At 37.9% G+C, this 27,815-nt stretch overlaps 1 protein-coding gene across 2 annotated transcripts in view; it reads right to left on the bottom strand.

Annotated features, from left to right (window-relative positions):
• Window positions 1-27,815, bottom strand: part of SENP1 (SUMO specific peptidase 1) — a 59,592-nt gene that overhangs the window by 9,652 nt on the left and 22,125 nt on the right. For both annotated transcript variants that reach the window (XM_030835268.2, XM_030835269.2), the window contains 7 exons: window positions 25,574-25,677; window positions 25,205-25,491; window positions 23,609-23,663; window positions 17,708-17,746; window positions 16,770-16,854; window positions 16,386-16,541; window positions 15,379-15,510 (listed from right to left, as the gene is read on the bottom strand). In XM_030835268.2, coding sequence (XP_030691128.1) covers window positions 15,379-15,510; window positions 16,386-16,541; window positions 16,770-16,854; window positions 17,708-17,746; window positions 23,609-23,663; window positions 25,205-25,491; window positions 25,574-25,677 — 858 coding nt within the window. The remainder of the gene's footprint in view (window positions 1-15,378; window positions 15,511-16,385; window positions 16,542-16,769; window positions 16,855-17,707; window positions 17,747-23,608; window positions 23,664-25,204; window positions 25,492-25,573; window positions 25,678-27,815) is intronic.

The following is a 27,815-nucleotide window of genomic DNA, read 5'->3' as shown; positions in this document are numbered from 1 at the left end:
AAATATTATGAGTCAGAAGGTCACTCACTCCTAAAAAGATCTAATCTAATAATATTATAGAAACCAAGAAGGCAGACTTCAGGTAAGCTCTATGTTACTGCATCCCTCACTATGGCCAGGATTTTTCTCACATGCAAATTCAAGTAATAAATTATTAGAATTACTGCCAAGGTTTTAGAGAAAGAGAGGCAGGCAACATCTATTTTTATGGAGTCATGACAACTGTAATTATTCTCCCTGTGACCTCACATAAATCCCTGGTTTATCAATAGGACTAGTTCTACTAAGAAACACTTTAAAGAGGTAAACTATAATGACGTGGAATCTTCCCATGAGTCATGTTAGAAACACTATAACTTCCATTCTGGTCATTTTATTCCACATGTTAGAGTGCATACCATATCGTAGACCCCATCATATTCACTTAACTAATTAATCTCATTTTGTCTGATTTTTTTCCCTTCTTACGCAGTTTTTATTTCCTAAGAAAACCTACTCCCTGTGCTAGGTTTGTCTAGTAGGGCTTAATGTTTGGCAAGATGTTTCCTCTCTTACCAAGCATCACTTAAATTTAACTTCTCCTTGGAAACAGTTAATTATTGAGAGAGAGGTATTGAAATCTTCAACAGTAATTATAAATTTATCTATTTCCCCTTCCAATTTTCTCAGTTCTTACTTCATCTATTTTGAAGTTCTGTTAGGTGTGTACATATCTAGGTTGTTAATCCTCTTGATGAACCTACCCGTTTACCATTATGAAAAGTCTATCACTGGTAATATGACTTGCTCTGAAATCTACTTGGTGTGATATTAATATAGTTACTTCATCTTTCCTTTGTTTAGTGTTGGCACGGTATATTTTTTCCATCCTTTTACTCTTAACCTATATGTGTCTTCATATTTAAAACAGGTTTCCCGTAGACATATTTTTTAACCTAATCTGACAATCTCTGCCTTTTAACAGGATGTTTATACTGTCCAATACGGTAGCTACTAGCCAAATGTGACTCTTGAGCACTTGAAATATGACTAATGCAAGTTGTGTTGTAAGTGTAAAATACACACATTTTAAATAGAAGGTAAAATACTCATTAACAATATTTTCAGATTTCTTACATGCCAAAATAACATATTTTGGATATATTGGGTTAAATATAATGTATTATAAAATTAGCTTTACCTGTTTCTTTTTACTTTTTTTTTAATGTGACTACTAGAAAACTTAAAATTACATAGATGGCTCACATTATATTTCTACTGGGTGTGCTGGGTTAGGTCATTTACATTTAATGTGATTACTGAGATGGCTGGTTTTAAATCCACCATCATGTTCTTCTTTTACTATTTGTCCCATCTGTTCTTTGTATCCTTCCTCTTTCCCTGCCTTCCTTTGGATTGGGTATCTTTTAATTCCATTTTATCTCCATTACTGGCTTATAACGATATCTCTTTGTTTTTGGTTTTTGTTTTTAACTGGTTGCTCTAGGATTTATATGTCTTTAACTTATTGTAGTCTACTTTCGTATAACATTATACCACTTCATGTATTGTATAGGAACCTTAAACAAGTATGTACTTCCATTTTTCCCCTCCTTTGTGTTATGATTGTCATATACTTTACTTCAACATGTTATAAACCCCACAGTATGTTGTTTTACTTTTGACTTGTCAATTGTCTTTCAGAGATATTAAAAACTGAGAGCATTTCCACTGCTCTTCACTCCTTGTGTAGATTGAAACTTTTACCTCATATTTTTCTTCTGCCTGACAAATATCTTTTAACATTTCTTATGGTAGAAGTCTGCTGGTGATGAATTCTTTCAGCATTTGTTTGCCTAAAAAAGTATAGCCTTATTTTTTGAAAGATATATTTGCTTGTATAGAATTTAGGTTGCCAAGCTTTTTTTTTTTCCTCCTTCAGAACTTTAAAGATGTAGCTATATTGTCCTCTGGCCTACATGGTTTCTGACAGATCTTTGTTCCTCTGTACATGATATGTCTCTTTTCCTCTGGTTGCTTTCATTAGTTTTCTCTTTATCAGTGGTCTTTAGCAATTTGATTATTATACATTTCACTATGGTGTTTCTTCTACTTGAGGTATGCTGAATTTCTTGGACCTGTCAGTATATTTCCAGATTTGGAAAATCTTCCACCGTTATTTCTTTAAACATTTTTTCTGATACCACTTATACCCCACCTTCCCTTCTGGGACTTCAATTACATGCTTAGGCTTGACACTGCCCCAGAGCTCACTAAGCTCTAGTCATCTTTTCTCAGCCTTTTTTCTATTTCATTTGAAATGGTTCCTATTGCTCTATTTTCAAGTTCACTAACTGTTCCTTCCACAGTGTCTAATATGTTAATCTCATCTCATGTACTTTTCATTTCAGATACTGTATTTTTCATCTCTAGAAGTTCAATTTGGGTCTTTTATATTTTCCATTTTTCTCCTCATAATGTCCACTTTCCTCCACTTTCCTGAACATGTGAATATGTTTATGATATCTGTTTTAATATCTTTCTTGGCTAATCCTATCATTTTTGTCTTTTCTGGGTATTTCTATAGTGACTGTTTTTCCCCTTTGTTATACTTTTCTTCTATTTGCATGCCTGAGAATTTTTAATTGGATGATAGACATTGTGAATTTCATGTTGTTGGGTTTTGTTGTTACCAGAATTTGCTGTGTTCCTTTAAATATTGTTGGGCTTTGTTCTGTGATATAGTTAAGTTAGTTGAATCAGTTTCAAGCTTTCAAGACTTGTATTTAAGCTTGTTACCATGGGTTCAGGTGGCCTTTATTCTAGGGTCACTTTGGCCCCACTCTTGAAGCAATGCCCTTTTGAGGACTCTATTCAATGCCCCACAACCCACAACTTTTCTACTCTAGATGGTTGGGACATGAACTATTCTTGGCACCTGTGTTAGCTCTCAGGCTTGTTCTCATTCCTTCTTCCTGGTGGTTCTTTCTCCAGGCTCTGGTAGTTTCTCCCCATATATGTACAGATCAGTACTCAGCCAAAGATTTGAGAGGGGCCCACTGCACATCTCTGGAGCTTTTTTCTCTTTGTTCAGCAACTTCCCCTCCAGTATTTACCTCACAAACCTTAGCCACTTTGGCCTCCCTGAACTCTGTCTCCTCCACTCACAAGACTGCCAGGCACTGCCAGGCTTTACCAGCTCTCTCCCCTCAACACACCACCCCAGTAAGCTGTGGAAATCATAGCCTCATCCTTTCCATTTCCCTTCTCTCAGGAATCACTGTTATCCAATGTCTGAAAATTCTTGCTTGATGTTTTATCTAGTTTTCTCGTTAAGTTGAAAGAGTAAATCTGATCCATTTTATTCTATCAAGACCAGAAGAAGTCCGATTCATTTACTTGTATGCCTAAATAATTTCCATGTATTTCTAAATTTATCTGATGCTTTATAAAACAACTTTTAGGCCCTCTAAGAAGCAGAATTAGCAGGCCATAAAGAGAAACACAAAGCCTAAAGTAGTCCTCTAACCTAAAATCTTAGACTTGGATTCCAGAAGTTATTCAACTCAATCTCCAGGAAATAATAATTTCTAGTACTGACATACACTTAAAAATATTTCCTTTTGTTTAACTGTGACGTTAAACTGTGACTTTCAATCTACTTTTGCAACTAATTCCTCCTCTCTTTAACCCTGTCTTCCTTCCCTTAATTAGGAATTTCTTTTAATAACTAATCACTAGACCTGGTAAAGAAATCCCCGTCTATATGTCATTAGCTTTCCAGCCTCATTTTCTATTCTTTACAAGGCAGCCACTTCCCACATTCCAATTTTGAGAAGTTTCATTTTCTTATAGGAAGGTAAAATGTTAATCCTGTCAATCATTAGTCCTTTGAAGCTGTATAGAATTTAAGTATTCAGCTATACAAAAATCCATTCTTGGGCTTCCCTGGTGGCGCAGTGGTTGAGAGTCCACCTGCCGATGCAGGGGACGCGGATTCGTGCCTGGTCCAGGAGGATCCCACGTGCTGCGGAGCAGCTGGGCCCGTGAGCCATGGCCACTGAGCCTGCGCGTCCGGAGCCTGTGCTCCGCGGCGGGAGAGGACGCAACAGTGAGAGGCCCACGTATGGCAAAAAAAAAAAAAAAAAAAAATCCATTCTTAAAAACATGTTGGGGGCAGCGGAGTCGAGATGGCATACTAGGGGGACGCAGAATTCATGCCTCCTCACAACTAGGGCACCTACCAGGCACCAATGGGGGACCATGGACACCTAAGGGGGCGGGAGGAACCCCCAGCAACTGGGTAGGACGTGGGTCATTGGGGGAAGGAAGGGGGAGGAGCAGTGGAGGCGGGATGGGACTGGTGCCCCGAGGGGTGGCTGAGGGAGGAGAAGGGGTAAATCGGGGAACCACTGGGAGGGTAGAGGATCAAAATGGAGTGTGGCCAGGTTTCCGCTGCCCACTTGAACCCCCAGGAACCTGCTGAGATCCCGGGCCTGGTCCTCTGCCCACTGAGGCCCCCTCCAGCCACGCGGGTCCTGAGGGAGTGGGAGGGAGGGAAGGGGGAGCAAAAGTTAAGGCCGGACCTCCAGGACCAGCACCCTTGAGGGGTGACTGGGGGAGGGGAAGAGTTCCTACAGCCAGCGGGACCCACCCACGGTTAGGGGTCCAGGAGCAACAGGAGACCCTGGGGGAGACGGTGGGGGAGGGGCATGAAGGAACGGAGCCATTGCTCACCCTGTCCACTTAGGCACCAGGAAGCCTGCTGGGCTCCCGGGCCTAATCCGCTGCCCTCGGAGCCTCCCTCCTGCAGTGCAGAGCCCAAGCCCCGCCCCTACACCCCCACCCAAGGCCTCGACTCTACACTCGGAGACCCCCTCCAACGAGCTGGGCCTAAACCCCACCCACACACCCTCACTCAGCGCCCTACCTCCAAACTACGGAACTCCACACTCCTGAGGCCCTCCTTTCGACATGCTGCCTCTCCTCTTCCCCACAGGTCCTAAGCAGAGGCCACGCCCCACACTTAAATGTCACCCACGTAGGCCCCACCCCATGCTCAAATGTCACCCCCCACCCGCCTAGGTCCTGCCCCACTCTAAACACCGTCCCTGCCTAAGTGCCAACCCAGCCTAAACTCCGCCCCCATGGCCAAGGCTTTTTTTTTTTCTTTTCCTTTTTTTCTTTTACATTGGGGTTCTGTTTTACCTTGTTGATTCATTGTTGTTGATTCTTTTATATTTTTATTTTTACTAATAAATCTTTTATTTTTCTAATTTTATTTTATTCTTTATACTTTGTTAGTGATCTCTCCTTTTGGCTTGTCCTCCACCCCTGCCTTTTCTTCCTTTTTTCTGTTGTGGTTTTATTTTGCCTTGTTGCAGTTATTTCAATTATACTTTAACTTTTCCTAATATATTTTTTATCTTTCTACTTTTATTTTGTCTTTTATTCTTTGATATTGTACTGCTCCTTTTTTTCTTTCTTCTTTTTTTTTACCGTGCCACAAACCTTGCGGGATCTTGGTTCCCAGGGTGGAGGTTGGGCCCAAGCTCCCGTAGTGGGAGCTCTGAGTCCAAACCACTGGACTAACAGGAACCTCAGACCCCAGGTAATATTAATCAGAGTGAGACCTCCTGGAGGTCCTCATCTCAACACAAAGACCCAGCTCTATCCAACTGCCTGCAAACTACAGTGCTGGACGTCTCAGGCCAAACAACCAGTAAGACAGGAATACAGCACCAACCATCAAAAAAAAACAAAAAATGAAACAACAAAACAATATGTTAAAAATGAAGGAGCAAGGTAAAACCTACAAGACCAAATAATGAAGACGAAATAGGCAAACTACCCGAAAAAGAATTCAGAGGAATGATAGTAAAGATAATCCAAAATCTTGGAAACAGAATAGAGAAAATGCAAGAAACATTTAACAAGGATCTAGAAAAACTAAAGAGAAAACAAACAGTGATGAACAACACAATTACTGAAATTAAAAATACTCTAGAAGGAATCAATAACAGAAGAACGGATAAGTGAGCTGGAAGTCAAAATGGTGGAAATAACTGCCAGGGAGCAGAATAAAGAAAAAAGAATGAAAAGAATTGAGGACGGTCTCAGAGACCTCTGGGACAACACTAAACACACCAACATTCGAATTATATGGGTCTCAGAAGAAGAAGAGAAAAAGAAAGGGTCTGAGAAAATATTTGAAGAGAGTACAGTCAAAAACTTCCCTAACATGGGAAAGGAAATAGTGAATCAAGTCCAGGAAACACAGAGAGAACCATATAGGATAAACCGAAAGAGAAACACTCTGAGACACATATTAATCAAACTATCAAAAATTAAATACAAAGAAAAAATATTAAAAGCAGCAAGGAAAAAGCAACAAATAACATACAAGGGAATCCCCATAAGGTTAACAGCTGATTTTTCAGCAGAAATTCTGCAAGCCAGAAGGGAATGGCAGGACATATTTAAAGTGATGAAAGGGAAAAACCTACAACCAAGATTACACTACTCAGCAAGGATCTCATTCAGATTCGAGGGAGAAATTAAAACCTTTACAGATAAACAAAAGTTACGAGAATGTTACGAGAATTCAGCACCACCACGCCAGCTTTACAACAAATGTGAAAGGAACTTCTCGAGGCAGGAAACACAAGAGAAGGAAAAGACTTATAAAAACAAATGCAAAACAACTAAGAAAATGGTAATAGGAACATACATATCCATAATTACCTTAAATGTAAATGGATTAAATGCTCCAACCAAAAGACATAGACTGGCTGAATGGATACAAAAACAAGACCTGCACATATGCTGTCTACAAGAGACCCACTTCAGACCTAGGGACACATACAGACTGAAAGTGAGGGGGTGGAAAAAGATATTCCATGCAAATGGAAATCAAAAGAAAGCTGGGGCTTCCCTGGTGGCACAGTGGTTGGGAGTCCGCCTGCCAATGAAGGGGACACAGGTTCGTGCCCCGGTCCAGGAAGATCCCACATGCCGCGGAGCGGCTGGGCCCGTGAGCCATGGCCACTGAGCCTGCGCGTCCGGAGCCTGTGCTCCGCAACGGGAGAGGCCACAACAGTGAGAGGCCTGCATACCGAACCAAAAAAACAAAAGAAAGCTGGAGTAGCAATTCTCACATCAGACAAAATAGACTTTAAAATAAAGGCTATTACAAGAGACAAAGAAGGACACTACATAATGATCAAGGGATCAATCCAAGAAGATATAACAATTGTAAATATTTCTGCACCAAATATAGGAGCACCTCAATACATAAGGCAAATGCTAACAGCCATAAAATGGGAAATCAACAGTAACACAATAATAGCAGGGGACTTTAACACTCCACTTTCACCAATGGACAGATCATCCAAAATGAAAATAAATAAGAAAACACATCTTTAAATGACACATTAAACAAGATGGACTTAATTGATATTTATAGGACATTCCATCCAAGAACAACAGAATACACTTTCTTCTCAAGTGCTCATGGAACATTCTCCAGGATAGACCATATCTTGGGACAACAAATGTGTTGGGACAACAAAAGCCTTGGTAAATTTAAGAAAATTGAATCGTATCAAGTATCTTTTCTGATCACAATGCTATGAGACTAGATATCAATTACATGAAAAAATTTGTAAAAAATAAAAACACATGGAGGCTAAACAATACACTACTTAATAACCAAGAGATCACTGAAGAAATCAAAAAATACCTAGAAACAAATGACAATGAAAACACGATGACCCAAAACCTATGGGATGCAGCAAAAGCAGTTCTAAGAAGGAAGTTTAGAGCAATATAATCCAACCTCGAGAAACAAGAAACATCTCAAATAAACAACCTAACCTCATACCTAAAGCAATTAGAGAACGAAGAACAAAAAAAACCCCAAGGTTAGCAGAAGGAAAGAAATCATAAAGATCAGATCAGAAATAAATGAAAAAGAAATGAAGAAAACAATAGCAAAGATCAATAAAACTAAAAGCTGGATCTTTGAGGAGATAAACAAAATTGATAAACCATTAACCAGACTCATCAAGAAAAAAGGGAGAAGACTCAACTCAACAGAATTAGAAATGAAAAAGGAGAAGTAACAACTGACACTGCAGAAATACAAAGGATCATGAGAGATTACTACAAGCAACTCTATTCCAGTAAAATGGACAACCTGGAAGAAATGGACAAATTCTTAGAAAAGCACAACCTTCCGAGACTGAACCAGAAAGAAACAGAAAACATAAACAGACCAATCACAAGCACTGAAATGGAAATTGTGATTAAAAATCTTCCAGCAAACAAAAGCCCAGGACCAGATGGCTTCACAAGCAAATTCTATCAAACATTTAGAGAAGAGGTAACACCTATCCTTCTAAAACTCTTCCAAAATATAGCAGAGGGAGGAACACTCCCAAACTCATTCTAAAAGGCCACCATCACCCTGATACCAAAACCAGACAAAGATGTCACAAAAAAAGAAAACTACAGGCCAGTATCTCTGATGAACATAGATGCAAAAATCCTCAACAAAATACTAGCAAACAGAATCCAACAGCACATTAAAAGGATCATACACCCTGATCCAGTAGGGTTTATCCCAGGAATGCAAGGATTCTTCAATATATGCAAATCAATCAATGTGATACACCATATTAACAAACTGAAGGAGAAAAACCATATGATCATCTCAGTAGATGCAGAAAAAGCTTTTGAGAAAATTCAACACCCATTTATGATAAAAAGCCTCCAGAAAGTAGCACAGAGGGAACCTACCTCACATAATAAAGGCTATCTATGACAAACCCACAGTCAGCATCGTTCTCAATGGTGAAAAATTGAAACCATTTCAACTAAGATCAGGAACAAGACAAGGTTGCCCACTCTCACCACTATTATTCAACATAGTTTTGGAAGTTTTAGCCACAGCAATCAGAGAAGAAAAAGAAATAAAAGGAATCCAAATCAGAAAAGAAGAAATAAAACTCACTGTTTGCAGATGACATGATACTATACATAAAGAATCCTAAAGATGCTACCAGAAAACTACTAAAGCTAATCAATGAATTTGGTAAAGTAGCAGGATACAAAATTAATGTACAGAAACCTTTTGCATGCTAATACACTAATGATGAAAAACCTGAAAGAGAAATTAAGGAAACACTCCCATTTACCACTGCAACAAAAAGAATAAAATACCTAGGAATAAACCTACCTAAGGAGATAAAAGACCTGTTTGCAGAAAACTATAAGACACTGATGAAAGAAATTAAAGATGATACAAACAGATGGAGAGATATACTATGTTCTTGGATTGGAAGAATCAACATTGTGAAACTGACTATACCACCCAAAACAATCTACAGATTCAATGCAATCCCTATCAAACTACCAATGGCATTTTTCACAGAATTGGAACAAAAAATTGCACCATTTGTATGGAAACGAAAGACCCCAAATAGTCAAAGCAATCTTGAGAAAGAAGAACTGAGCTGGAGGAATCAGTCTCCTGGACTTCAGACTATACTACAAAGCTACAGTAATCAAGGCAGTATGGCACTGGCACAAAAACAGAAATATAGATCAATGGAACAGGATAGAAGCCCAGAGATAAACCCACACACATATGGTCACCTTATCTTTGATAAAGAAGGCAAGAGTATACAATGGAGAAAAGACAGCCTCTTCAATAAGTGGTGCTGGGAAAACTGGACAGCTACATGTAAAAGAATGAAATTAGAACACTTCCTAACACCATACACAAAAATAAACTCAAAATGGATTAAAGACCTAAATGTAAGGCCAGACACTATCAAACTCTTAGAGGAAAACATAGGCAGAACACTCTATGACATAAATCACAGCAAGATCCTTTTTGACCCACCTCCTAGAGAAATAGAAACGAAAACAAACAAATGGAACCTAATGAAACTTAAAAGCTTTTGCACAGCAAAGGAAACCATAAACAAGACGAAAAGATAACCCTCAGAATGGGAGAAAATATTTGCAAACGAAGCAACTGACAAAGAATTAATCTCCAAAATATACAAGCAGCTCATGCAGCTCAATATCAAAAAAACAAACAACCCAACCCAAAAATGGGCAGAAGAACTAAACAGACATTTCTCCAAAGAAGATATACAGATTGCCACAACAAACACATGAAAGGATGCTCAACATCACTAATCATTAGAGAAATGCAAATCAAAACTACAATGAGGTATCACCTCACACTGGTCAGAATGGCCATCATCAAAAACCCTACAAACAATAAATGTTGGAGAGGGTGTGGAGAAAAGGGAACCCTCTTGCCCTGTTGGTGGGAATGTAAATTGATACAGCCACTATGGAGAACAGTATGGAGGTTCCCTAAAAAACTAAAAATAGAATTACCATATGACCCAGCAATCCCACTACTGTGCATATACCCTGAGAAAAGCATAATTCAAAAAGAGTCGTGGGGGCTTCCCTAGTGGTGCAGTGGTTAAGAATCCGCCTGCCAATGCAGGGGACATGGGTTCGAGCCCTGGTCTGGGAAGATCCCACATGCCATGGAGCAACTAAGCCCATGCGGCACAACTACTGAGCCTGCGCTCTAGAGACCGCGAGCCACAACTACTGAAGCTCTTGTGCCTAGAGCCCATGCTCTGCAACAAGAGAAGCCACGACAATGAGAAGCCTGCGCACCGCAACGAACAGTAGCCTGCACTCACCACAACTAGAGAAAGCCCGAGCACAGCAACAAAGACCCAATACAGCCAAAAATAAAAACAAATAAATAAAAATATTTTAAAGTAAAAAATAAAAAACAGAGTCATGTACCACAATGTTCCTTGCAGCTCTATCTACAATAGCCAGGACATGGAAGCAACCTAAGTGTCCAGGGACAGATGAATGGATAAAGAAGAAGTGGCACATGTATACAATGGAATATTACTCAGCCATAAAAAGAAACGAAATTGAGTTATTTGTAGTGAGGTGGATGGACTGAGAGTCTGTCATACAGAGTGAAGTAAGTCAGAAAGGGAAAAACAAATACCGTATGCTAACACAGACACATGGAATCTAAAAAACAATGGTTGTGATGAACCTAGGGGCAGGACAGGAATAAAGACACAGACATAGAGAATGGACTGGAGGACATTCACTTTGTTATACAGCAGAAACTAACACAACACTGTAAAGCAATTATACTCCAATAAAGATGTTAAGAAAAAAAAAAACATGTTAGAAAGCCTATTGTATGAACAGGCACTGTGGCCTACTCTTCTTTTAGGAAAGAGAGCAGAGAAAGGGTAGCCTAATGGCTTTCTGTACATATCCCAAAGACAGGACTTCTGGATTTTACTTTCCTTATAAACTAAACCTGATCCTTTTCATTTCTAGGACCTTATACTCCTTGTCTATAAAACAGTAGAAATAACGTGTCAACCACCTTCTTTTGGAGAAAATTTTAATGCAGGCTATAAAACTGACATGAGAAATGAAAAGAAAAGAAATGGTTATTAATGAAAATATCTGTTTGCGGGAAGGAGAATAGCATTGAAGAGAGAGCAAATTACTTGCAAAAGATTGAGAGTTCACAATTGAGAAATGGAATTAAGTATTTTAAAATGATTATGAATGATTAAGGATATTTACTAATTCCCCTTCAGAATGGTATTAGCTTCTCAAGGGCAGTAATTCTAAAAGCCTGAGAAATGTGGTACTTTGAAAATGGTGCTTTTTAAAATAGTTAAAATAGTTATTAAAGTACTTATTATAACAGTTCTCATCATCATCATGGACATGTGAATTTGCACCTGCTTTCAAGGTTAACATTATTCTGAACTCAGAAGACAAGTACTCCTTACAAAAGTTATGGGTAGGTGTGGTAGAGATAAAGTAGGCAAGGAATCTTTCCTTTCCCTTGTCTCTTCTAAGTAATGTAATTTCCATGAACTTTGTTTGGTAAAAATCCAGCCTCTGGTGGGCCCAGGGAATGGAAAATATGTCCTGATGAATGCTGCCTCTGTAAGGGAGCTCACTGAGGTAATACCAGAATATATAGCAAGAACTCAGCTCATATCCTACTCATTGCTGCCCCCTAGAAGGTTCTGTATAATTTACAACAAACACGAGCTACAATCCCTATAGAATAACTGACTCTTTCCCATTTAGCAGTGGCAGTCAAGAAATGGTAAAAGACCACAGATTAGTATCTCCAAATCAAAAACACTTAATTGGTGGATACTTATGACTGTTCTTGATTTTCATTTTGCCCTTTGATTTCGTGAGCTCTTTTTTTCCCCTGTTATTTGACCCAATGTTCTAATATCATTATTCTGAGCCACAAGAAGCAAGGGATGTTTCCCCTAAAGCAAGACATCAAACCATAATTTCTTTACTATTCTTTGTCAAAGATATTATTCAGGGAGTGATGAACTTCTGAAATTTATATCTTATAAACTCACCAATGGCAAAGACAGTAGGGTTAGTTCAGCTGGCCCCATAGAAAATCAACCTACTGGACAAGACATGGTTCTCAAATCCTATACATCTAATCCTAAAACGGGATCCAATTTAAGATTCTGAGGCAGTATGACATAATAGATAAGACCCAATGCTTGAGTCTGAATCCTGGCTCTGCTACTTACTAGTCATGTAACTTTGCAAGTTTCTTAATCTTTCTATGCCTTGTTTCTTTATTAAATGGAGATGATAAAATTACAGTATCTACCTTCAAGGGTTGTGGTGACTATGACATGAGTAGAACACATAAAACAGTTAGAATAAACCATAAACAAGACGAAAGACAACCCTCAGAATGGGAGAAAATATTTGCAAATGAAACAACTGACAAAAGATTAATCTCCAAAATATACAAGCAGCTCATGCAGTTCAATATCAAAAAAACAAACAACCCAATCCAAAAATGGGCAGAAGAACTAAATAGACATTTCTCCAAAGAAGATATACAGATTGCCAACAAACACATGAAAGGATGCTCAACATCATTAATCATTAGAGAAATGCAAATCAAAAGCATAATGAGGTTATCACCTCACACCGGTCAGAATGGCCATCGTCAAAAAAATCTACAAACAATACATGCTGGAGAGAGTGTGGAAAAAAGGGAATCCTCTTGCACTGTTGATGGGAATGTAAAATGATACAGTCACTATGGAGAACAGTATGGAGGTTTCTTAAAAAACTAAAAATAGAACTACCATATGACCCAGCAATCCCACTACTGGGCGTATACCCTGAGAAAACCATAATTCAAAAAGAGACGTACCACAACGTTCACTGCAGCACTATTTACAATAGCCAGGACATAGAAGCAACCTAAGTGTCCAATGCATAGAGAAGATGTGGCACATATACACAATGGAATATTACTCAGCCATAAAAAGAAACAAAATTGAGTTATTTGTAGTGATATGGGTGGACCTAGAGTCTGTCATACAGAGTGAAGTAAGTCAGAAAGAGAAAAACAAATACCGTATGCTAACATATATACATGGAATCTAAAAAAAATGGTTCTGATGAACCTAGGGACAGGACAGGAATAAAGATGCAGACGTAGAGAATGAACTTGAGGACACGGGGAGGGGGAAGGGTAAGCTGGAACAAAGTGAGAAAGTAGCACTGACATATACACACTACCAAATGCAAAACAGATAGCTAGTGGGAAGCAGCCGCATAGCACAGGGAGATCAGCTCGATGCTTTGTGACCACCTAGAGGGGTGGGATAGGGAGGGTGGGAGGGAGACGCAAGACGGAGGGGATATGGGGATATATGTTTACATATAGCTGATTCACTTTGTTATACAGCAGAAACTAACACAACACTGTAAAGCAATTATACTCCAATAAAGATGTTTTTTAAAAAAAAGGTATTTGGGGGCTTCCCTGGTGGCGCAGTGGTTGAGAGTCCACCTGCCGATGCAGGGGACACAGGTTCATGCCCGGGTCCGGGAAGATCCCACATGCCGCGGAGCGGCTGGGCCCGTAAGCCACGGCCACTGAGCCTGTGCGTCCGGAGCCTGTGCTCCGCAACGGGGGGGGCTACAACAGTGAGAGGCCCACGTACCGGAAAAAAAAAAAAAAAGGTATTTGAGTTCAAAAAAATACTGCATAACATGAGGTAAATGCCCAGCAGACGTTGGCCAATATTAGTATTTGGAAGGTTTTAAACATACAAGGCCAGGATACAGGCACCTAGAATATCTAGTGCTTACTATATTGAGCATCTAAAACGTATCCATAGCTATGAAGCTTGAGTACACCCAAGATATCAGGCAGGAATGCTCCTAGTGGGCCTAAGAAAGGAGGCAGGTACTTAGGGAAATAATCCCAACCCAGCTCTCTTTTGCTGTGAAAGTATCCTTCCTAAGCCTGTAGGCTCCTACAGGTTTAGGAATAGGACAGATCAGTTTAAAGATTCTAATGTTACTAACCTACATAAAATAATTAGAACTCGCAGGAGCTGAGAGCCATACCCTTTTTTCTTTTTTAACTCAATACATCAAATATTTAATAATGTAACTTCTATGTCAGTTTAAAAAATAACACGTATAAATGTAGACTGTTTTAGAAAGCTTCCCACTCATAACGTAAATGACCTAAGTAGAGACAGAAAGGGTAGTAGAAATGGATTCCTATATGGAAATCCCAAAGTATTCCTTCATGCTGCAACATGGTCAGCTATTAAATATTTGCTCAAAAGATGTGAACTGCAGGGCAGGTGGTGCCTTAAACAGAGCGAGAATACCAATAAGCGAATGTCCTCTCCCTCAGCATCCAAATCTTCAACACATAAAAAGACCCAGACCTACTGGAGAACGGACTTGAGGATATGGGGAGGGCAAAGGGTGAGCTGTGACAAAGCGAGAGAGAGGCATGGACATATATACACTAACAAACATAAGGTAGATAGCTAGTGGGAAGCAGCCGCATAGCACAGGGATATCAGCTCGGTGCTTTGTGACGGCCTGGAGGGGCGGGATAGGGAGGGTGGGAGGGAGGGAGACGCAAGAGGGAAGAGATATGGGAAGATATGTATATGTATAACTGATTCACTTTGTTATAAAGCAGAAACTAACACACCATTGTAAAGCAATTATACCCCAATAAAGATGTCAAAAAAAAAAGAGATAAATCAGCAGTTCTCAGACATTAAGGTACATTAAAAAAACACCTGAGATGTTTGTTTAAAATACATCACTCTACCACACTGCCTCAAACTTATTCAGGAGAATGGAGAGGCCTGTGAGAGCTGATTCTGAAGCAGGTCATCCAAGGACCACACTTTGAGAAACAGTGAAATAATACCTTTCGTTTCCACTTGATGGTCACTTACTCTTTGAATATAAAAACGAGTGTGAGATTACCTCATCATTGAGCCAGTTCAGATGGTTTAGAGTTTGAATATCTTTGCGTGTAATGGTCAAGCGGAATGCTTCACTCAGAACTTCATCCTGGTTCCCATTACGAAATACATTCTTTATTTCTTTCTCCATTTCCTAGGGAACCAAGAAGTGTCAGAGATCAAGCATACATGGCCTTAGACATAGCAATCTCTCACCAAGCTCCATGAAATCCCTAGACTTAAATCAACTATTTCCTTCTAACACTTTGGTTTCTATTCCTTCCAGTAATCTCCCTGATTACTTCCTTCCATCCTAGCTTGTCCTCCCTTCTCTGTTTCAGTACATTTCAGACCCTTGTTTCATATTATTCCTGAAGTCTGAAATAACCTTTTGCTGTCAAATTTCCTAAGTTCATGAGAAGACCTAATTATATTTTATACCTTTGGTCCAAACAATTTCCTGAGAAATAGAATCTTTCTTAAAGGCAATAAGGAAATAAAGGTAGTGAAGTCTTTTAGAAACATTTTCCTAGAAAAATTTGTTTTACTTTTTTAATGTAAAACTGTGGAATTCAGCACAACTATAATAAATGTGTTACACTCACCAGCTATATGATAGTTTTTCAAACAGAAGAATGAATTAAGGAACAGATTTTTAAATGTATGCAGACTTTTATGTATTTTCCAAATTTTTAGTCTGTGTTTTATTGCTTAAAAAAAAAGGTAAGGCTCAACTTACTATTTGATATCAAAGTACCAGACACATGCATTAAGTAAAAGTGCACATGAAATGAAACACAAATTTATTAAATGCTTTTTTACTGAAGTCACTATAAGTCACCCATAATTCTTTCCTGAATTTTCAATAATCCTTTAAAAATAAAGCCAAGATTGGTATGCAATACAAATGAAAGCAGGAGTATGCAATACAATTTAAATACCAGATTACTTTTATGTTTGAAATTTGTCCAAAGAATTCTCTCTAAACACAACACTTGCTAGTGTAGGAATTTAGAGTATATAGTTTACCTCTGTGATTTCAGGAAATTCATCTTCGCTCTCCGTTAATTTATGACCTTTTTTTCCTGTTTCTTGGGCGATCGTGACAGGAATCTCCTTTTCAAGAGGCACACGAAGATGCAATTCTACTGAATCATGTACTGAATGTTCTTGTTCCTGCAGTCTCTGAAAAACAGAGCTTCAAAATAAGTGGAATAAAGAAATCTACTATTTGTCTATGTACACTAAGTAGTACTAGCTGAAGAGACCAAGAACATAGACCACTTATCATACAATGCTATGCTACCACACTATCTTGCAGTTACAACTTTGATCCCAAATCCAGGTAACCTTCTAAAATTAGTTTCAACCTGGATGTGCTATTCATTTATTATCTCAAAAATATTGTTTTACCTGGTTTTGAAGCTGTAATGCGAGTGCTTTCTGCTCTTCAATCTGGCGCAATCTTTCCCGTGCTCGAGAATCATAAACACTAGTCCTTGGAAATGAAAAGGAATGTGACACAAATGCAGACCACTCTCTCAGCATCAAGAACATTGCTGACGCACAATGAGCATTAAATATAAAACCCTCAGAGAGAAAGTCTAAAATCCTTATACTAACTTATCACTACATTTACTTTAAGACAAAGTGAAACCACATGGTGTTACTGAAATTATCCTATTATTTTTTGTTGAAATAATGAAAATTACCAGTTTGTTGCTAAACATGAACAAGTGACTGTTGTGTTCGTAAATGTGGAGTCCTTTTTTAAAAACATGCTTCTGAGATTATGGAAAAAGTGAAGCTTCATTCTAGAAATCCAAAAATGAAACTGAATCCCAAAGAAGAGAATAATACAAGATATCATCGAGGTTTTAGTTCAAATACTGTATTTATGATCCAGAAGAAGAAATATGGGTTTCTTTTTTTCTTAAAAAAAAAATCAACTAGACCGGGGGTTTGGATAACTCAAAGTGAGTCCTTGAAACTAGAGACTAAACTTTCAGTGATTTCGCAAGCTCCAGAACTAAAGATTATTCAATAAATTAGTTTTATCAATGTGAAAATAAAGGCACTTACTTTCCTTTCTATATAATAGCTAACTTTGAAATTTTTTCCAATTCAGTTGAGCTTCAACAATTGTTACAGATTTAATAAACCTGAGCATAGATATGTCCCAACTCCAAAAGAACCTTTAAAACCCAATAATTTAAAAGTTATTTTCTATATAGACAAACACAGGAAATTTTTACTGACTAAAACTAGGTAGGGTGATTGGCTAATTGATTTCTTCTAACTGAAAAGAAAGTGACAGAGAGGGAAAAATGATACCAAAAATAATAACTTACAATTCTTTGATCCACAGCTCTGCCTGGAAAAAAGTAGGACTATGGGTGGGAAAAGAAAAATGTGACACATGAGCAGGAGACGTAAAGGAAAATCAAATATTTTCATCAAGAAAACCAATTATTTAAACAGTTTATAAAAATGCTTTACAACTATGCAATAAATAAAAGGACCTAAATTACATAAAACAATTCTAACTGGGAAGTAAAGGAATACAAATATGAGTCATCTGCACATGTACAGTTAAAAAGATGACCCAACATTCAGCTGAGAAACTAAGTTTAGCATGCTCCTTACTTGGAAGAGAGACCAACACGATGTGAAAGAGTACATCACTTGTCAAGGCAATATATTAAGCTAGAACGTTCCTCTTCCCAAATGGCTCAGATTGACAGATTTATTAATGGTTTAAAAAAATCTTATGGGTTCTTGGACTTCTCGTAGGTCTACTTGAGTAAAAATACATTCAACCACATCACGTTAGATACTGAAAATCCCCCCGCCACAGAACAGCCCATATCAAATGGATAATGAGCCAATGAACCAAAGCGGATAATCAGCAATACAACTCCATTCCAAAGATGAAAGGTTAGTTCTACTCCATGCAGCTCTTGCTGACAACCCAAGTCAATAGTGCTTAGCAGAGTCACAGGTATGCTCTCTGTTCTAGAGCCTTTTGCTCTTCTCAGACTTTCTTGTCTCCTTTCTTATCTCCTTGCCCCTAACTGAAGGAGTTCTCATAGAACCAAATTAAAGAAGAGTGAACAGTTTTCCAAAGAAAACTTTCAGATATGTAGAACAAGTAAACAGAGCATCAAATTGGCATTTAAGAGACCAGTATCTCCTGGAGCTGCTCTGTGACCTTGAGCAAGTCACTTCCTTTCCATGGGCCTCAATTTCTGGGTTTGTAAACATGGAGATTAGAGTCCCTTTCAGTTCTTAAATTTCTACAGTCTGTCCTGTAAAGGCAAGAATAAGGGCTCAGACATTATCCCCTTGCTCCTTAGCCTAACTTCTGAGAATTAGTATTCCCAATCATCCTTAGTTCTGGGTTTTGGTGATAAACTTGCTGTTCTATTACCTCCCCACTGTCGGTAGCCTACCTCCCTAACACAGTGAACGACTGATGTAACAGCCAAGAAAGAAAGTCACAGAGATCAGTGGAAGCACTGTGAGGAACTACTTAGTGTGGGATACTAAAAACAAATGAACGTGAGAATACATTTATTCAACAATATAATGAAGTGACAAGAATCACACAGAATTTCATGGTACCAGATCATGCTATTCAAATTTGTCTGCTCCCCTTATTAGAATATAAACTTGATGAGGATAGGAATTTTTCTCTTTTGTATTTACTACTGTATCCTCTGCACCAAGAATAGTGCCTGACACATAGCAGGCAGTCAGTATTTACTGAATAAATAAATAATGTAAGGGCCGAGCACTTCTCTTTAACGGATCAAGGTATCTGCTGGCGCAGGAAAGCAAAATGCAGAGTAAAAAGCAAAATCTGTTTGCTTTTCAGAGATTATACATTACTTCTCATATAATTGAAGCAGTAATAATTACAGCTACTTACTGAGCACCTACTTAGTGCTTTATGTATAAAACCCTCTTTGGGGGGTTCTACATATTAGTTAAGCCTCACAATAATCCTCAAATTAATTAAGACTCAATGAAAAATCTGAAAGTGAAATCAAGAAAACACTCCCATTTACCACTGCAACAAAAAGAATAAAATATCTAGGAATAAACCTACCTAAGGAGACAAAAGACCTGTATGCAGAAAATTATAAGACACTGATGAAAGAAATTAAAGATGATACAAACAGATGGAGAGATATACCATGTTCTTGGATTGGAAGAATCAACATTGTGAAAATGACTCTACTACCCAAAGCAATCTACAGATTCAATGCAATCCCTATCAAACTACCAATGGCATTTTTCACAGAACTAGAACAAAAAATTTCACAATTTGTATGGAAACACAAAAGATCCCGAATAGCCAAAGCAATCTTGAGAACGAAAAACGGAGCTGGAGGGATCAGGCTCCCTGACTTCAGACTATACTACAAAGCTACAGTAATCAAGACAGTATGGTTCTGGCACAAAAAAAGAAAGATAGATCAATGGAACAGGATAGAAAGTCCAGAGATAAACCCACGCACATATGGTCACCTTATCTTTGATAAAGGAGGCAGGAATGTACAGTGGAGAAAGGCCAGCCTCTTCAATAAGTGGTGCTGGGAAAACTGGACAGATACATGTAAAAGTATGAGATTAGATCACTCCCTAACACCATATACAAAAATAAGCTCAAAATGGATTAAAGACCTAAATGCAAGGGCAGAAACTATCAAACTCTTAGAGGAAAACATAGGCAGAACACTCTATGACATAAATCACAGCAAGATCCTTTCTGACCCACCTCCCAGAGAAATGGAAATAAAAACAAAAATAAACAAATGGGACCTAATGAAACTTCAAAGCTTTTGCACAGCAAAGGAAACCATAAACAAGACCAAAAGACAAACCTCAGAATGGGAGAAAATATTTGCAAATGAAGCAACTGACAAAGGATTAATCTCCAAAATTTACAAGCAGCTCATGCAGCTCAATATCAAAAAAACAAACAACCCAATCCAAAAATGGGCAGAAGACCTAAATAGACATTTCTCCAAAGAAGATATACAGACTGCCAACAAACACATGAAAGAATGCTCAACATCACTAATCATTAGAGAAATGCAAATCAAAACTACAATGAGATATCATCTCACACCAGTCACAATAGCCATCATCAAAAAATCTAGAAACAATAAATGCTGGAGAGGGTGTGGAGAAAAGGGAACACTCTTGCACTGCTGGTGGGAATGTGAATTGGTACAGCCACTATGGAGAACAGTATGGAGGTTTCTTAAAAAACTAAAAATAGAACTACCATATGACCCAGCAATCCCACTACTGGGCATATACCCTGAGAAAACCATAATTCAAAAAGAGTCATGTACCAAAATGTTCATTGCAGCTCTATTTACAATAGCCAGGAGATGGAAACAATCTAAGTGTCCATCATCGGATGAATGGATAAAGAAGATGTGGCACATATATACAATGCAATATTACTCAGCCATAAAAAGAAACGAAATTGAGCTATTTGTAATGAGGTGGATGGACCTAGAGTCTGTCATACAGAGTGAAGTAAGTCAGAAAGAGAAAGACAAATACCATATGCTGACACATATATATGGAATTTAAGAAAAAAAAAATGTCATGAAGAACCTAGGGGTAAGACAGGAATAAAGACACAGACCTACCAGAGAATGGACTTGAGGATATGGGGAGGAGGAAGGGTAAGCTGTAACAAAGCGAGAGAGTGGCATGGACATATATACACTACCAAACATAAAACAGATAGCTAGTGGGAATCAGCCGCATAGCACAGGGAGATCAGCTGAATGCTTTGTGACCACCTAGAGGGGTGGGACAGAGAGGGTGGGAGGGAGGGAGACGCAAGAGGGAAGAGATATGGGAACATATGTATATGTATAACTGATTCACTTTGTTATAAAGCAGAAACTAGCACACCATCGTAAAGCAATTATATTCCAAAAAAGATGTAAAAAAAAATAATAAAGACAAAGGAACTTGAGGCAGTGGAAAAAAAATTAAGACTCAATATAATGTGTAATAAGGAAATATTACTTATACTGTACAGAAAAGGAAATTGAGTTCAAAAGAATAATTTGTTTTGGAAGAGCCAGGATCAGAAACTATGTATGTCCAATTCCAAAGACTATGTTCTTTCTATTATTATAAAGTATCTTCTAATAAACCAAAGTATTAAGCCAAAATGGAGATGATGAGTATTTGGGCTACTCAAGAGAGTATTTCAGGCTTTCTAGGAAATTCATTTATTTAATACAGATTTATTTACTAAGTACCCATGATGTGCCATGTACTATTATGGGCACCAGGTGGTAGTGCAAAGGTACTAGTACCGAACAAAGTACAGAGATAGAAGTACTGGAAGGAAAGACTAATGCTATCAGGAGAAGCCAGAGAAATGTCCTGAGAAAAAATTAACACCTGAGTCAGATTCTGAAAAGCAAAATAAGAGTGTAACAAGTGGACAAGGAGAGAAAAGGAATTCCAGGCAGAAGGGGAAGGGTTGGAATGTACAATGGCACAAAGGCATAAAATACATGGCACATTCTGGGAAATAAGGGCAGATCTGCATTGCTGGAACTTAACTGAGCTGGAATGCTGGAAGATTAAGAATAAAGAGCCAATCAATCAACCAAGCCTTGGGAGAGCAGGCTCCAACTTTGATAAACAGCATCATCCAATAAGCCTTACCCAAGACTACTTCTTGTCCATCTCACTCTTCAGTCATCACTAGGAGAAATTCTCCATAAAGGAAAGGCAGACTCAGTAAAGAACTGAAGAACTGAGAGCACCCATTACATGAAATCAACTTTTTCCCAAGAAAGAACACCTATTTTTGCACATACATGTAAAGCACTTTTATAAGTGTTTTATCTGGAAGTTAATCTTCACAACAATTCAATAGTAAGGTATTAATACTCGCATTTTATTGATAAGGAAACTGAGGTTTAGAAGAGTAACTTGTCCACAGTTACATGAAGCCTGGAAAAGGCAAGATCAGAACCCAGGTCTAACTCAAAAAACTAAAAAAGTATAACGAATAAAGCATCTAAACTATAAAGTCTCCTTGAGAAACTATAACAACGGGAGAATTTTTTAAAATATCTAAAGTTTAGAACATACAGGGGAGCTGCAAAGACATAGAGGAACTGAGATGAGAAAGAACATTTTATTATCCTTAATCCTCTCAATGGAAAACTGATGCCATTATTATTCTAGCAATTGAATTGCTAAGGCCAGATATGGCAAAGACATAGCAATCTGAGTAGCAACTTATTGGATTACAGAGGAAGAAGTACTTGGTACCTCTCAGAGGGGTCAAGTTTCATATAGAAGATCACACTTGAATTGAGACTTAAAAGATAAGAAAAAGACTACTGCCAGATAGACAAGTGGAGGGGGGAGAAGGGGAGCATAACAGGCAGAAGGCACACAATGTGAAGGTAAGAAAATACCTATCATCTTATAAGTCAGCGTATAATAAACACATGAAAGAATCCAGTATTTACACATGGTTCCTTCTCTAACCTCCACTGTGTTTCTCCTCAAATGTCACCTTATCAGAAACTTGCCATGACTATCCTAGATAAATAGCACCCCCAGACCCTAGTCTATATACTACCCTGCTTTATTTTTCTTTGCAGCACTTATCACCAACAGGCATGTGTTTATTTGCCTATTTGTTCTCTATCTGTCCCCCATCCCTCCCCTTACACCCCTTAAAATTAGAATGTAAACTCCTTGAGAGCAGAAACTTCATTTTGTCCACTGCTGTTATCTGCAATGTCTATACTAGTACCTGGCACCCAACAGACTATCAATAAATACTTGTTAAAGGAAAGAACGCATGATAGGAAGCAAGACTTGTGGAGGAAGGGTGGTGTACACCATACTAGGAGTTTGGGCTTGATTCTATGTCTGATAAGCCACCCTCAAGGGAGTTTAATGAATGATTAGATAAGCATTTTAGAAAGATCACTCTGCAGAATGGAAGATGGACTAAAGAACAAGGCAAAGAATGGATTAGAAAACACGGTGGAAAATGGAATGAAGAACAAAATGGAGGCTGGAGGAAAAGAGATTCATCATGAAGTTACTGAAATAATTCAAACAACATATAAGAGAGGTCTGAGTTGAGGCCATTTTATATTACTTAGATCTTAGTGAAGAAACGGTGATTAAATAGAGGGAGAACAATATGTTAAAAATGTCCTTTAACCAAAGTTTACCTGGGAGTTGGAGTCTGGGAATCTTTCACTTTGAGTAAAATCACAGAGTCTGATCCTAAACAATAAAACACAAGAGCATATCATTATTAACAAAATTCCACATGGCTGTACCTTCTAGATGTCTGTAGTTTAAGTTCCTATACTTTGTTATATTCTATTTCCATAAACATAACACAGCATAAGGATAAAGGTAAGATGGAAGAGAAAGAGAGGCAGGTCCATTTTCACTGAGCCATAAATAGGGCTTAGTGAAGAGCCTGCCTCACAAATAAAGCAATCACTCTAAAAGAAAGTATATATGCCCTTCATCATCTTGCTGCCTGTGCTTCTTCTTTCTATTCCTGGGAAACAAGAATGTGCCAAGATTTCTCAAAAGTCTTTAGTTCATGAGCTACCACAAGACTGAATAAGGTGAAAGAGGGAAGGGGAAGGAGGAAGGGAAGAGAGGGGAGGGGACAAGAAGAGGAGGGAAGGCAGAAAGAAAGAGAGCAACTGCTATGTGAGAAGTAGCAGACTCTAAAGAGTATAAATTCTATTATTCTACCATCTATTTTCTATTGATAGAGGAAGAAATCATGTCCTTCTAAAGCACTATGATTAGAATCGCATTTAGAATATTTAATAAATGGTACAAGTAATTAAACAGCTCAGTGTAGTATATTTGTTCCAGTTTAGCTGTATCTAAGCATCTGCCATACAATGCATGCTTCTGAAATTAACAGCTTTTAATAATAGTTCTCAGTAAATCACCTCACAAAATTTAAGTTTTCATGAATATGTGTAGCTATATAATGATGTCACCAATAATTTTAATCCCCAAGTGAGAATTTTAAGAAAGTGAGGAATAGATTAAAAAAAAAAATTAAATGACCTGAAGAAGGAGGGGAGAGCCTTAGAGACTGATCTAGCAAAAGATCCCTAATGTCTAACAACTTAACATAAAACTTGTTTTAAGTTACATGCCTATATACATACCATAAATACACACATAACGCATACTTAAAGAAGGGGCAAACTAAGCAAACAAAAAAAAACTACCAGAGCAAAACTTTTAATTAACTGGAATGCTAAGAGACGGAATATTTTGGTTAGCTGAAAGTAAGGTAGGAAACTTTGTTTTCCAAACTTGCCGATGACCATTCCAAAATGGTGAAAAGTAGCCAAAAGGCTACTATACAGGTTTTGTAAGTAGTACTTGTATAAGAACTTTTACTTTAGTTCTTAATTGATGTTCCAAAACTCCTAGAACTTCAGAGTGCTTAATTTTCATTGTAAAGTACTAGAAACAGAGACAGTACTGAAGTAATTGGGCTTAATATACTCTGACACAAGACTGCTCAGGAAGTTAATCTTTTAAATAAAATATTATAGGAAATCATTTGCATCTCCATGTAAGAAAAAAGTAAGCTACTTATTATATGCTTCATTTACTCGTGGCACAGCTAACTGAATTAAATGTATGTAAGGTATCTTGTATCTTATATCTTAATTAAGTTACATGTGTATTACTACCTTGCCTATAATTCACATGGATCCAATAAACTGTTAATTGGCTATTAGGGTTCAAAATACAGTTATACAACACACCATTTTTACCTTCAGATTGTGTATTTGAAGCTGGTAAGTTATCTGGCTGATGTGAAAGAGAGTGGTGATGTTGGGGTTGATGGAGAGGATCAGAATCTTTGGATCCAAATGCAACAACATCTGGGGTATAAGATGATATGGAAAACACATTGTGGGACAATTGTTCCTGGGCAGTTAAAATGCTGGCCAATCCGGATGATGAAGTATCAGAGCCAATGATCTGGGTTGCACAAGAGTTTCCATTTTTAAACAGTGAGTCTTTCAAAGTATTCTTACTGGAACTAAGACATCGAGACCTAGGAAAAGAAGAATAAAACTTCAATATCAAATAACAAAATGTAGAATTAAATTCATTTGAAGAATGTTTCTGTGACTCACAAGTGTAAAGGAAAGTGTGTGGTGGGTTTGGCTACAGAAAACTGTTTCCCTGTGACCATCTGTAGAAGCTGTCTGTAAATCTCTCGTTCTTCCTCTTGAACTGTCTATAAAAGAAAAAAAAAATCTTAAATACATGCAATGAGGCAAATGTTTCCCAAAGTAGTATCTAGACTCCCAGAAGCTCTGTCAAAGCTCTGGCAGCGTCCTCACGATAATTAAGAATTATGGTTCATTAATAATACTCTAGAAAATTATAAAGTATATATAAGAGGAGTTGAGTGAAGCAAATACCAGACAGTATATTTTGGAAAATTATGGGGCATATACATAAATAACAGCATAGAGAAACTACAGGATATGAAAACAGAAGGCCACTTTTGTGTCACTTATAGAGTGCCAGAAATAAAACATTTGAGGACCTCTAAATAGGACTCCAACAAATCCCTTGACTCCTAATACCTGTTAGAAAAACCACGAGGAGGTAACCAGAACAGTCAAGTGGGATATCTTGCTAAAGTTTCCTATTCTATCCAATTTTTAAGAGTGTAAATATTTTCCAGAGATGGTTTTCATTATTTACTTTTCTCCCCCCTCAAGTCCCAATACTGAATTTAGGGAAAAGCACATACTCTACATCTACAACATAATTCACTTATTGACTTAAACACCTACTATGCTCCAGTCACTAAGATACCGCACTGAATAAAATAAAGTCCCTGCCCTTGTGAAGCTTACATTACAGTTGAAAGACTGACAAATAAACTAGTCAAGTAGTATGAAGAAAATGAAAGATAAGAGAATAGAAAGTGATGGAGGAGGAACAGCAAGAACAGGTAAGACCTTTCTAAAAAGGTGATATTTCAATAAAAACCTAAATCAAAGGAAGAAATCAGTCATAGAAATTTATGAACAGTATTCCAGGTAGAGTCAGAGCAAATGCAAAGGCCCTGAGACAGAAATATGCTTGATGTGTTCAAGGAATAGTAAGGTCAGTGTGAATCAGGAGAATAATAAGAAATGAGGTCACTTAGCAGAGAACCAGATTACATAAGGACTTGTAACTATAATCATGGTAAAGTATCTACTCTGCACAGATCCCCTGAAGCAATGGGCTGCATTCATTAAATAACATGCCCCAGCATTTTCAAAATCTTATATAGAGTTTAATACAAGCACCAATCTTCACAAAATAATTTTAATACTTTGTGTCAGTGCTAGCAACATCCTACACTGTGACATTTCAATATGAACATAAGCATTTCATTCAGTTTCAAATGTTTGTTAAAAGCACAGTGAAGGGACTTCCCTGGTGGCGCAATGGTTAAGAATCCGCCTGCCAATGCTGGGGACACAGGTTCAAGCCCTGGTCCGGGAAGACCCCACATGCCGCAGAGCAACTAAGCCTGTTCGCCACAACTACTGAGCCTGCGCTCTAGAGCTCATGAGCCACAACTACTGAGCCCACGTGCCGCAACTACTGAAGCCCATGTGCCTAGAGCCCGTGCTCCGCAACAAGAGAAGTCACTGCAGTGAGAAGCCTGTGCACTGCAACGAAGAGTAGCCCCCGCTTGCCGCAACTAGAGAAAGCCCGTGCACAGCAACGAAGACCCAACACAGCCAAAAATAAATAAATAATTAATTTTAAAAAGCACAATAAATAAAGCAATTATCTATGCAAAGGTAAAGAGACACTAAATTTTTTCTTCTTGAATCTTTTTTTTTGTACATAGTAAATTTCAATTACATTGTCAGTGTAATGTTACTGATCTAACAAGATACACTGCTGCATGACAACTCCTTATGAGAAAGAGCTATCCTTAAATCTGAATAGTTGAGTGATCAGAAAAGGTAGAACTAGTTGAGCATTTGGTGGCAAAATAGACCCAAGAGAAAAAACAAATTTGCAATATTCTATATGAAGAAAATACACACCATTATTTTATCCCTTAGACATTAATATTATATTCAAGATGATGGTGGTCTTTTTTTAGTGTTTGTGAAAAGACTGTCTACAGTATTAAAAACCATAATTAAAATAAATGCCTCTTTATTAAAACATAAATTGGCTATTATGAAAATTCTTCAAGTAGATAATATGAAGAATGAAGCATCATTACAGATTATTAGATTGTAAGAGAGATCTTTGCCAACCAACTCCACTGTGATCTATATACAGGAAAGCTGTGTTACCTGGCACTTTAATGACTGGAATTTTGAATACCCCTCCATGTAAATCTTGACT

Source organism: Globicephala melas, chromosome 10, assembly GCF_963455315.2.
Source record: "Globicephala melas chromosome 10, mGloMel1.2, whole genome shotgun sequence".
Lineage (NCBI taxonomy): Eukaryota > Metazoa > Chordata > Mammalia > Artiodactyla > Delphinidae > Globicephala > Globicephala melas.
The sequence above is the reverse complement of the archived record's forward strand: the minus strand, read 5'-3'. Positions and strand labels throughout refer to the sequence as shown.